Here is a 12,913-nt window from a genome sequence, read left to right as displayed (position 1 = left end):
CAAAGCGGCCGGTGCTGGCCGCGAGCTGCTTGTCCCTAGCTAGAACTGCTTCTCCCCCCTTTGCAGCAATACGCGCCGTCCGTCTTCGAGAAATATACTACCAGCGTTACGGTGGGCAAAAAGGAGGTCACCCTGAATTTGTACGATACCGCAGGTAAGGGTTTTTTTTCACACACTTTCCATTTTCCCGATCCCAAAACTGCGAGAGGCGATTTCTGTGCGGCCGCTGGGATGGGACCGCGCCTGGGACGGAGCCCAAACCCAGCCCCCGGGTTTTCATAAATTCAGACAAATAAGCAGAAACTGCTTTTACCGGTGTAAAATGCTGCTCTTGTGAACGTGCCCGTATTTCTGTTCCAGCAGCTTTCGCTGTGTCAAACCAGACTGATACTTGGAAGACTGTAAAGCTGGACATATTTTCAAATTGCTTTTCTACTAGGATACTTTTAGCGTAATAACGCGGTTAAGACTGCTAGAGATTAAAGTACAAACAAAACAACAACCGTTAGCTGTTGCATGCATAAATGTGCCTTCCAGAAAAAAAAGGGTCGCTTGTCTAATGGCAGTTCTAGCCATGGACTCGTTCGCTATCTTAACAACCCAGTTTATTAAGAAAGTCACATCAAATAGCAAACATATCTGAAGGTATTAAAACCCAGTTCCCAGATGCAAAGCATAATACAATCAACCAGGAAAATATTTTAATCTCCTGCCATGTGTGATTGAATAGTGAAGGAGAAAAGGTCTGGTTTGTGTTAAAAATAAAAAGGCCGTAGCAGTAAAAGTTATTTGAAAATGCTGGTAGTTTGTTCAGGTTCATTTCAGGAACTTGTGAAATGGTTTGTGTTCAACTTCATTCAAAGCTCCTAGACTTTGTTATCCAGCTGCGTTCCTAAACAAACCCTAAAATTGACACGTGCTCTGTTTCAGCTCAGTGTAAATCATCTGTTTCAGTTCAAGCCTGTGGAGTTGTTCCAAATTTACACCAAGACAAATAAGAACCAAATGCAGTCTATATTTGTTTTTTAATAGTAATAAAACACACCTTCCTGCATACCATACATGATATCTGAATAGATAATTTTAAAGGTTTTTAATCTAAAAGTGAATTTTATTGCTAATCTTTACTGCAGTATAGTAAGATCCTGAGCACCCATTTTGCCAGTGTATCTTCTTGTGTCAATGTTACTGTTCTTGAGTCCAGTGATTTGGATAATGTAGCTTCTACTGAATGGCAAGGCTTTTGTGTTTAAGTCTTAAGGGAAAAGAGAAGGGCTGAAATGTAGTGTGAGCAACCAAAGAGGGCTTTCCTTAATATAGTGTGTTGGCACATAGAACTTGCCACAGTGAACTTGTTGGGTTTTTATGTTTGTTTGCTCTCAGTGTGAAATTTTTGCCTGTCACACAGTTCTTGATACTTGGCTGGCTCTCATTTAAAATCACCATGCTGCAGCTTCCAACATTTGCCGTTGGAGTCTCTTCCAGGCTTTAAGGAACACGGGCTGGATCCAGAGACGGCGGTAGGTAGGGCAGATTCAGTATTGCAGCACTAAACTCTTGCAAGCCTGACATGTGTCCAGCTCCTTGTGTCATGCAGGGAGTTCAGCTGTGTGCAAGACCTACAGCCACCAGCAGCCCAGGGAACGCTCGCTGAAGCCGGTGCTGGTGGCTTATCTTACCCTGTTTCCTTGTTCAGGCATGTAACTTTAGCAGAAAGTGTCTACCCTTCCACATTTAGTTCACAGCTATAAATGCTGTCTTGGACCAAAGCACTGCCCCATTGAAGAACAGAGCAGGGTGTATTTTGTGTCTCTAAGACACTTCGGGAAGTGGAGATGCCATTGTTGCCTAGTTGGCAGAGCTCTTTGCCATGAAAGAGCAATTGCTTTCCATCTCTCATCTGGAAACCTTGAAACCCAGCATGTTTCACCTCCCAGAACAGTGTCATGGCCACCAGGCTACAAGTTGCCAGAGGCTGCTGACATTTGTGTCCTCCCTTCCTGTTAAATTTTTTTGCTTTGCATGAGACACATCAAGATTATCAGGTGCAAAGAAAGGGGGGGCATTGCCACCTCGGTTAAGGCATTTGCTTGGGAGGGGGAAAGACTTGAGTTTTGGTTCTGTTTCAAAGCTGCTTACATAGTTTTATGTTACAGATCTGTGTCATACTCTGTAATTCAAGCAGCTTTTTATCCTCTTTCTGAAGCTGGAAGTTATGCTAGAGGAAGAACTCACTTGAGCACACATTTTAATCCCATCCTGTTTTTAATAATACAAAACTGATTAGGGTTAGACTAGGACCAAGAGTTGAGTCCTGTCCTCTAAGTTCAAATAGTGCAGCAAGAGAAGAGCAAGGGGAGTGTCCAGTTCAGGACACGAGAGAGCTCCTGTCCCTCTGCCACACGGATGCAGCATGGGAGACGCAGTTTTGGAATTGGTGTTTCACTATGTTGACTTGCTTCTGTCGTATCATGCAGCGGCAGCTCATTGAATTCCTCTCTCAGCTGGGTGATGATGCTCTGGGGTGGGTGTACAGCAGCAATTGCAGCTTAAAGAGGAGTCTAAACATACAACTTACTACTGGAAGTCATATCAGTGCAGCATATCAGCCATATTTTATGAATCATCTTCTGACTTTCTGACCTGCTTGAGTTTGTCTTGCTCTTCTTTAAAATCCTAAGACAGCTTTACGCTTGTGTTTTGCTTCTCAGTCTGAAAGGTTCCTAAATCATGGAGATTATCATAAAATCATTTAAATGGGATCAAAAGGATGTAAAACCATTTCTGAGGTGAAGGACTTCAGCTAAGTGCCATGTAGCAGTGTAGGGGAGGAGAAGGCAAAGCTGTTCTAAAAAGTGTCACTGGATCTTCATGATGCACCCACTGCAGAAAGGACTTTGGTATTTTTAGGATCTCGCTAAGAGCAACACTAAATAGAGCTGCATGTACTTCAGCGTCATGGGAAGGTAAAGGACAGGTTCAGCTCCGTGGGCTGTTTAAAGTTAGGATTCTTTTTATTGTTGAGTGGTGTGCAGCTTGAGACTTTCAGCTTGTCCTACTTACTGAAGGAGGACACAAACAAAGTGCCTAAGAATCAAACATTTCAAGCTACAAAAGGTATTTTTTTTCTCGACAAGAATTTTGGTAACAAATGAAGTTAATGAGAGTCTAAAATACGCTAGAGTAACAATTTTTTGTGAGACTTTTGCACTATGCTACTCTTATCTTCCTCATCAGAGACACCTCTTGCTGTTGCAGGAAGTTGGTGGTATACAAACGCAATGCGTAAAGGCTTTGTAATATCACTTGTCTCGTCTGCAAACAGGCTTTGCAGCTGCTTATTCAAGTAAAAGTTTCCATTTCTTGCTGTGCTCCGTAGAGGCAAAGGCATTGAGAGATAAATTAACTCTGTAATTTTTTACATACTAAGGGAGCAGTGTTGATGCTTTAGCTGCAGTTCAGACACAAAGTTCAATTTCTGATGTTATTCAGTGCAGGACTTTCTCAGACCAAAGAAAAGAGCTCTGCTGGGCTGGGGAAGGCTGGGGAGGAAGTAATGCCTCATCATTGTGGGTGCTCGCTCTGACTAGCAGGAAGCTCATGCGAAGCCTCCAGCGGGGTTTTTCAGGTCTGTAATGACAGATGCACGGCAGTCTGAGGCCTTAAGAGACATTTTAAAAGCCGGTACATGCAAGAATAATTTTTCATAACTTTGAAAGGGAGGGCATGCCTGAGGGAGACAAAAACCCACCAGCTTTTTAATTTAAGTGTGCCCCGCCCCCAAAAAAGTGTCCTCTTCTACTGGTTTTATTCCAGCCAAGAATGTCTGTTTCCCAATTTTTTTTAAACTAAGTAGTGGAAAAACATAGCTGGCAAGCTAATAACTATGGCATTCCCATGGAGCCTGCACAATAACAAATCAAAGAGAATCGGGTGCATTTTTGTGTGCCAATGAGGGCTCGCCATCGCACGGTTCCATGTCGATCCTAAACCAAAAGCGTGGAGTATTACAGACAATACGTGGCCATACGTAGGAAGTGGTCAGCTGGTCTGGACCGGGTGGCAGGATATTACATTCTTCCTTCCCCACTGGCGGTTGGTGGCGATGGACAGCACTGCTGTATGTTAGGACAGCACCTACTGGTAGACTCCTAGGCTGGCAAGTCTTGAACCTATCGTTTACCCTCTCCTGTCAATGGCAATAGGCGCTGAGCTCCTTTACAGACTGAGCAACGCACAGGCTGGCATTTCTTCGGTGGTGAATTGGTGAAGGGGTGAGGAAGAGCAGACAGGGGTGAACATGCACGTGAGACTGAGACCTGTGGTTTCACTTCTTCCCCTGTTCACCCTCAACCATCACCTGAGGCATGCAGGAGTGTGATCTTTGCAAAGAATTAGCAAATTTTAGATGAATTCAGCTGGATGGAGTTTTTAAAAAAAAAAACAAAAAAAAACCAGGGTCTCTGATGCTACAATGAATTGAGGAAGGCAGAGAAGAATCACAGATATGCTCACACGTAGGCATATATTTGACCGATTCTTCCACAGCATGCTTTTTGTTAACCGGGGAAAGAAAACAGCTACCTGTGCTTGAGGAAGCACACTCGGGGGCTTTGCATATACGTTCAGTTACTGGTTAGGTTCAGCCCTGTTCCTTCATTTTGCCCCCCCCCCCCCCAACAAGTGTCCTCTTCTACTGGTTTTATTCCAGCCAAGAATGTCTGTTTCCCAATTTTTTTTAAACTAAGTAGTGGAAAAACATAGCTGGCAAGCTAATAACTATGGCATTCCCATGGAGCCTGCACAATAACAAATCAAAGAGAATCGGGTGCATTTTTGTGTGCCAATGAGGGCTCGCCATCGCACGGTTCCATGTCGATCCTAAACCAAAAGTGTGGAGTATTACAGACAATACGTGGCCATACGTAGGAAGTGGTCAGCTGGTCTGGACCGGGTGGCAGGATATTACATTCTTCCTTCCCCACTGGCGGTTGGTGGCGATGGACAGCACTGCTGTATGTTAGGACAGCACCTACTGGTAGACTCCTAGGCTGGCAAGTCTTGAACCTATCGTTTACCCTCTCCTGTCAATGGCAATAGGCGCTGAGCTCCTTTACAGACTGAGCAACGCACAGGCTGGCATTTCTTCGGTGGTGAATTGGTGAAGGGGTGAGGAAGAGCAGACAGGGGTGAACATGCACGTGAGACTGAGACCTGTGGTTTCACTTCTTCCCCTGTTCACCCTCAACCATCACCTGAGGCATGCAGGAGTGTGATCTTTGCAAAGAATTAGCAAATTTTAGATGAATTCAGCTGGATGGAGTTTTTAAAAAAAAAAACAAAAAAAAACCAGGGTCTCTGATGCTACAATGAATTGAGGAAGGCAGAGAAGAATCACAGATATGCTCACACGTAGGCATATATTTGACCGATTCTTCCACAGCATGCTTTTTGTTAACCCGGGAAAGAAAACAGCTACCTGTGCTTGAGGAAGCACACTCAGGGGCTTTGCATATACGTTCAGTTACTGGTTAGGTTCAGCCCTGTTCCTTCATTTTAAAACTCTTCTACTAGAAGACCTAAATCTGTGCCAAATTAGCTCTGACCACAGACTGAGCAGCTTTACAGAGAAAAAGTCTCCCAGGCCCTTTCTTGCATTTCATCAGCAGCACTTAAGGACAGGGGGTGAAAAGGATTGTTTTCAGTGAGAGGGATGTCGATGTTTAGACACAGCTTGATTTGGGTCCTGTTACATCCTCGGTAACTGAAGAACTGCATCTGCCCTCTTAAAAAATAGCTTCCTCTCCTTCCAAGTGAGCACTGCAATCATCCAACCATAATACAAGTTAAGCAATTACCATCTAACCTTCCCCCTGTGGTCTCTGTGCTATACCTTGTTCTGTGCTCTGTATTTGAAATTCCAAATACACATGGAGCTGCATTTTATACAGCAGCATTTTCTCATGCATTTATTTTCTCTGTTTGCTTAAAAAAACCTAACTGCACAGCTGGTTTTGAAGATGAAGGTGCAGTTCACTGGGGCATATCTATAGTTTTTGACTTGCAATACAGCATATTTGTGTCACATCATTGAAGACACCTCCTCTATTATCCCATCCAGGAGAGTATGGTTTTAGCTGTATGTTTGATTCCAAGCAAACGAAATGTATTCCTTCCAAGGGGACAGTCCTGTCCGCCTCACAAATTGCCAGCAATAAGTTGGAGGACCTTTTGATTTTACAAGCTACATTGGTAGAAGCTGAGAGGCATGAACTTGAACAGGGAAAGTCATACACAGCACATAACACTAGAGGAAGTTAGGAGAAAAAAGAAAAGGTTTGGCACCTGATGTGTTTAATGCATTTAGAGGATTATCTCAGCAACAAAATGGTAAATTGGTTGCAAACAAGTAGGTGGATTTGGGAGAATAAGAAGGGCTAAGCAGTAGTCTTTGCTCTGAATGTTTATACAACATGCATAATTTTGTCAATTGTCTATTATTTCTGGATTAAACACTGAGAGATCAATCCTTCTTTGTTCTGCACCTTGCCCATGGAGCATGCTGCTCTTGCAGGAGCTCAAATACAGAGTGGTCCAAACCTAAGATTTCCATTTTACAAACATCTCAGGCAAACTGAGTAATGGCTTATCTGGTAGGGATTCCCTTGTAATAACCTGTATGTCGATCCATCGTTTAAATTAAGGAGGGGGTCAAAGTATTGTAGAATTATTGGCCTTCTGGTATCTGCAATTCTTCAGATTGCAGCTGGAGACAAGCATGTTGGCTGGAGTGATGAGGATGTGACTTGGGACTGAGCCAGATGCCTAGGCAGGAATAGTTGGTATAAAGTTGGGGCACACTGAAATTTTCAGCATCCCTTAATTTGAAATATCTCAAATGTTTGTATTGATGTGTAACTTCCCTGTAGGGCAGTTTCTGGGCTGTGTGTACATTGTGGTGATCATAGGAAGGAATGGCATTCCCAGTTCTCGTTTTGGAAATTTGGTGCATCACAGAGACATACCTGATTCCAGGGGCAGCATTCAGGTGGCAAATAGATCTTCTACAGACTGCTTAAATCATGGTTTCTTCCTTATTAAGTCTCTGAAAAAATCTCAAATGAAAAAGATTGGTTTTCTTCCCTGAGCTGCCAACTATATCTTGTAATTACTGCTTTCTTGAACTTAAATCTCTCAAAGCAAGATACCTTCAGACCCCAGCATGGTGATTACTGCTAAGTCATATGTACAGCAAGGGGAAGAGTACAGGTCTGAAGCAAGTTAGCTTCCTCTTGTCAGATCACGTGGTAGGATATCCCTAATCAGAAGTATGACAAATCCCCTGCTTTTCCAGAATTCAGCAGCATCCCTAAGATCTGCTGCGTAGTCCTGCTTCAAAGACCACTTAAGCTTGGCTCACGTTGCAGCATGTCTTGTAAAATCACGTGCATGCTGCTACAGTGAGCAGCGGTGCTAAAGGCACAGCGTGCTAATCACGGCTTCCTCTCAGCTCACTGAGCTGGGAAAAGCAAGCTTGCCACTAAGATTTTTACTTCAGCATTTGCATCTAGCAAATATGGTATTTCTTCTCCTCACAGCATCGCATGTGCAAATGTATTTGGGAGAATGGAACCACTGCCAAATTGCAAATGTTTTAATCGGTAACTGTCAAATTCCTTTTGCTGATTTTGCTTGTGAGTAGCAACTTGGCAATCAGTGATTAGAACTGCTTCTAAGTACTTACTTAGCAGTTGGACAAAGCAGGCTTTTTATTAAAACTTGCCAAGGACATCTTTTATATTCTAAAGCATCAGTTTTGTCAGTGAAGGGGAATCTCCTGCATTTAAGGGAAGGAATTGTACAAGTATGGAAAACTTTCAGTCTATGCAATTATAGTACTGTTGTTCTTGATCTCAAGTATGTATTTTTACATATTCCCATCATCTGCTTGTTAAAGACAGAGATTTCTTTTATCCAAAACTTCTCTGTTTCAGGGCAGGAGGACTACGATCGGCTACGACCGCTTTCTTACCAGAACACAAACGTCGTGTTAATTTGTTACGATGTCATGAACCCTACTAGCTATGATAATGTAGCAGCTAAGGTAAGAGGCTTTCACAATTGCTTCAACCTTTTAAATTAATTACATACGCTTGATATATGACAGGATGTCAGATTTAAAAAGCCGATGTTTTTAGTGTCCTGTAGCCTGGGCATGTAGATGCACAGATCACTCATCATGCACTGAGCTGCAGGTCACAGACCTTAGACCTGGCGCTCGCCTCTCCACAGCTTTTAAATGCTCAGAACTGGGGTTGACTCTGCAGTACACTAAAAAGATCACAAACCAGTGGTGAAATCGCTGCTTTATCTGTAGTGATGTCACACGACCAAGATTGCACACAGGCATTTAAGATTCAAGTCTACTTCCATCACATGCATAATTTAACTACAGGGGAGACACATGTAGGCAACTACTTGTCTGTACTAGGATTTCTGTAATGCTCCAAAGCAGAAGTTAGCATTCCTGTGCATAGCACCAGCAAAACAAAGCAAGACTTGGTCCAAATTCTGCTTTTAAATATGACTTAGAGGAGCTCTTCTGAATCTAAACAGGTATTAAGTAAGCTCTTTGGCATAGCGGCAGATGTTATAAAGCAACTGACTTTGGGTAGGACTTAAATGTTTCTGTAATGTAAATAGTGCATGTTGGGCCCCTACCACTACATTAATGACTTTCAAAATGCTGAAATTGCAGCCTATGTTAAATGTTGGTTCTGTTCCTTGGCTTTATTGTTTTGATGTCAGGGGAAAAAAAAAAAGCCAGATGTAAAAGTTTTGGTTTTCTACCATCAGTGGTATCCTGAAGTGAATCACTTCTGCCGAGGCGTCCCACTCGTACTGATCGGCTGCAAGACAGACCTTCGGAAAGACAAAGAACAGTTGCGCAAACTCAGGGCTTCTAAGCAGGAGCCCATTACTTACAATCAGGTAAATATAAGTGCATTTAAAGTGGTGTCCTCTTTGCAAGAGATAAAGCACACTTACTTCAATGGCATCGCTGCTCACAAGTGCAATCACAGATACTCCAAAATTACGTGATCACAGTGTCCAGATAAAGAAATTAGTGAGAGTCAGCACTAACTGGGGTTTCTGTAAGTCCTTTTTGGAAGTGGCCACATCACCACCCATTTTTAGTACCAAAGTAAAGAGAAATTTGAAGAGTGTTTTGCATATCTTGAAATATCTGAAAGGAAACTACTAGCTACACGTTCTAGACTTATTACATCTCATTCTTGTTTCCTTTCACAGCTAGGTTATTACTGTTACAAATTTGTAAGCCTCGACAAGTTTGTTGGACTCCCTTAATAATTTTTATTAGGATACATTGCTCCCATCAGTGGTACCTTGATCAGGATTGTGAGAAAGACTGGAGATGCTAGGATACACATTACAGGATTTAAAATATTGACTGTTCTGGGAAAAAAGTGTTTTGCAAACCCTATTTAAAAATAAATCCTTTCAAGGACAATAGCAAAAGCATCTGCAAGGCTTCTCTAACATAAGAGACTTTTCTTTGAAGTCTCTAAAGTAATCTTAAAAAAATACATATTATCAAATGTTTTCAATTTAAGTATTACAAAGCAGTGAGACTTACAACTAGCGTTACAAGACAGGCATAGCTGTCCTAGGTACAGGAGAAACAGTCAGTGGTGGAACAGCTTGTTCCATGTCACACAAGACCTTTCTGCTCTGGTCTTCCACTCTTTTTTTTTAAACTACAAAGCCACCCTTCTCTCATCACAGAGCAAGAACAGCAGCTTTCGAACTGTTTGAGACACAAGTCCGGAGAACAAGGTTAAGTGCACCAAGACCTTGAATGAATCACTACTTCTTCTAAACAGCATGAAAAGAAACTGCAATTGCATCACCACTAAACCACGCTGGGACTTTTAGCTTGTCTTCCTTGCGCACAAGATGAGATGCCCGTCCTGTCGCTTTGTGAACAACTGCAGATTGTCCCTCATTTGCATTAGTAACTCCCTTCATCACACTCACACATGAGGTTCAGGGCAAGCAACAGACACTTTTGGCCAGTCTGCTGAGGCCTCATGCAATTAATTTCCAGGGCCCACATGATGTACAAACTCTGTCTCCTATGTGAGCCCTCCCACTTGGTTTTTCTCCCCTTAAATATACGCTACCTCAGTCTTTTACAGCTGACGGCATCTTGAGTCACACGACGTGATGCTTCCAATGCCAGGCACAAAGGAGCTGAATGGTATCTGCCAGCACTGCAGCTTGCAAACAACTGGAAGGAGACAGACTTTGCTTAAATATGCTGAACCCCCCCCCCCATATAGAAGCCCGAGTGCTCAAGTGACCCCACTCCCAGGGTTTATAATGAATAAATGCGGAGTTTGTGAGCTGTGGGTTGCAGACCTGGAATTCACACTCCAGGGCTCACAGGCGTTCAAAACTGGGGGCTGACTCTGCGATGACAATAAAAGGATCAGAAGCAAAGTAAGAAGTCACTGTGTTTTGTCTGTAGTGATTTCGCGCAACCAGGATTGCATGCAAATGTTTTAGATTCTAGTCTGTTCCCATTGCATGCATTTGGGTGAGGTTGGGAAACACAGACACCCATTTGTGTATAAGAGGATTTCGGCTGAGCCATCATGATGCTCCAAAGCAAAAGTTAGGGTTCCTGCATGTGCACCAGCAAGACATTGGTCCAGATTCTGCTTTTGCATGTGACATTCAATACTAAAGGTGACATCACAGAATAGTTAAGGTCAGGCCTGAAAAAAATATCCCTGTGTAGGCATCATATCCTCACTTGAGTATCTACCCTAGCATTTCTTTAAACAAATTTAATACTGAGAATATTTTCACACTATCAGCAGTCTGCATCTTAGAGTCTCTAATGCACTGAACTGTTAGGCCAGGCACAGAGGAAAAAAAACTAGTTTATTTAACAGTGCCTCACAGTTTATTACCAATGCCACTTACACGCTAGCCCTATACTCAGAGGCAGCTTCTTTCTTCCTGACCTCATGATACAAAGATGTATAAAATAATTCCCTTTCTTGCCCACCTCACCTTCTTTCTCATACATTGAGTTTACATCTTTTCTTACCTTTTGTTCTTTCCAGGGTGAAGCAGCTTGTCAGCAGATTAATGCAGAAGTTTATCTGGAGTGCTCAGCAAAGTGTCGTGAAAACATAGAAAATGTTTTTAAAGAAGCAACAACCATTGCACTGAATGCCATGAAAAAAGCCAAGCGCCAAAAGAAACGGACAGTGTGCTCAGTGTTATGATCGGGACTGCAAGAGAGCATGGACTGTACGAGAGCAAAGTGATTCAGATTTTAAAAACAGTATAACTTTAAAGACCTTTTTTTTCATTACATGTTTGTATTCCTAGAACAATTTTTATTTTCAAATTTTAATTATTTTTAGTGGTTTTGCACTTTCATTGCACTGCTCTCACAAAGTTTTCAAAGCTCTTTATCAAGACTAATCAATGCTGCATGCCTTTGTCCATCTGGCTTTTGGTCCTAACTGCAAACAACCACCAGTCAGGTCTCGGACTCACTATTTAAATTGCAACGGACAATGACTGCTACTGCATGGCTTAATTAGTGGGGTTTTTTTCCTCTGCAAAATAATTGTGTCATGTTATAGCTACAATCTACTGTCTTTTTCAAGCAGAAAAGCCACGTCTTTTAGAAGCAGCATATCAGGCAGCTTTGAAGAGACAGAAATGAAGTTCTGTCTTAACATTTTCAAATTAATTTACTTGGTGGCAGTGGTATGAGTTAGCCTCAAGCTGCCACCCGAGTGCACAGACAGAGCATCCACTACCATTCCTGTACCACTGGGCCAGCTTTGCAGAGCTGCTCCTTTAGAGCTCTCCTTGCAAGGCCTGCTGCTGTAATTGAAAGTGGTATTTATCAATGGAAGTACATTGGTTGCTCCAATTCAGAAATGGAATATAATGGAAAATACTTAATTTCAGCACTCAAAGTTAGAAGTACTCCAAGCAGTACGCCATGTGTAATGTAAAGTCAGTTTTACAATTATATAGCTTGTTTAATACATGACAGGTGCAAATATCGGTGCATGCTAGGGGAAATACTTAACTCATGTTCATTAACTGATGAAATCATCTCCACTGCTATAAATCAAAATTTTCCCTTTTGTGATGAAGGTGTCAGTCGCCTGTTTAAGGCTGAGGGATGTTCCCACTGCACAACCTAGTACATGTGCCTCAAATCTCCTAGTTCTTTTGCACATCCTCATGCAGCGAGATCTCGGATTTCAGGTGCAATCACTAGTTTGTAGTCATCATAAACCAAACCCTTGACAGGGAAGGAGGTTTCTGCAGTACAGGTGTTGCTGAAAGCTTTCTGTATAAGGCAAACGACAGCCCATCCTAAGGGAGAATACACAGGACTTGCATTAACGGTAACAAGACACAACCTTTTGCCAAAAAGTTTAGGCGGTGCATGCCAGGAGTCTGTTAGACTAACATTGCACATAGAGCCTGGTAACTGTACATCATCCACATTTCATGCAACTTTATCCTCTGCTAGTTACATGACCAGCTGGTGAAAAACTCTGTTTTGGAGTGAGCCATCATTATTATTTTACATGCAGGGTAAAGAGATCCTGATCCTTGAAATCTTACTTTTTTTCTTCCCCTAACTTGTTTTGATTTAATTAAGGTTTGCGAATCCCTACGAGCTTAAAATGGAAAATTAAAAAAAAAAATTACAAGTTTGTGCACATCTTTGAGTATAGAAAAATCTTGAAGAATTGTGCAGCCCTTTCTCCACGAGAAGACATTTGTCAGTAAAAGACACAGAACCACCCTTCACCTTACCCAGTACAAAACTGAAACATCAACG

General features: G+C 42.3%; 1 protein-coding gene across 1 annotated transcript in view; it reads left to right on the top strand.

Moving 5' to 3' along the window:
* RHOF (ras homolog family member F (in filopodia)) overlaps positions 1-12,765 on the top strand; it is a 20,170-nt gene extending 7,405 nt beyond the window's left edge. Inside the window, exons 2-5 of the mRNA XM_009321224.1 lie at positions 67-154; positions 7,995-8,104; positions 8,857-8,991; positions 11,157-12,765. Of these exons, the coding sequence (XP_009319499.1) occupies positions 67-154; positions 7,995-8,104; positions 8,857-8,991; positions 11,157-11,321 (498 nt within the window). The 3' untranslated portion in view covers positions 11,322-12,765. The remainder of the gene's footprint in view (positions 1-66; positions 155-7,994; positions 8,105-8,856; positions 8,992-11,156) is intronic.
* The last annotated feature ends 148 nt before the right edge of the window (positions 12,766-12,913 follow it).

This window comes from Pygoscelis adeliae, unplaced genomic scaffold (assembly GCF_000699105.1).
Source record: "Pygoscelis adeliae isolate BGI_AS28 unplaced genomic scaffold, ASM69910v1 Scaffold93, whole genome shotgun sequence".
In the NCBI taxonomy this organism is placed as follows: Eukaryota; Metazoa; Chordata; class Aves; order Sphenisciformes; family Spheniscidae; genus Pygoscelis; species Pygoscelis adeliae.
This window is presented reverse-complemented; position numbering and strand designations above follow the sequence as displayed.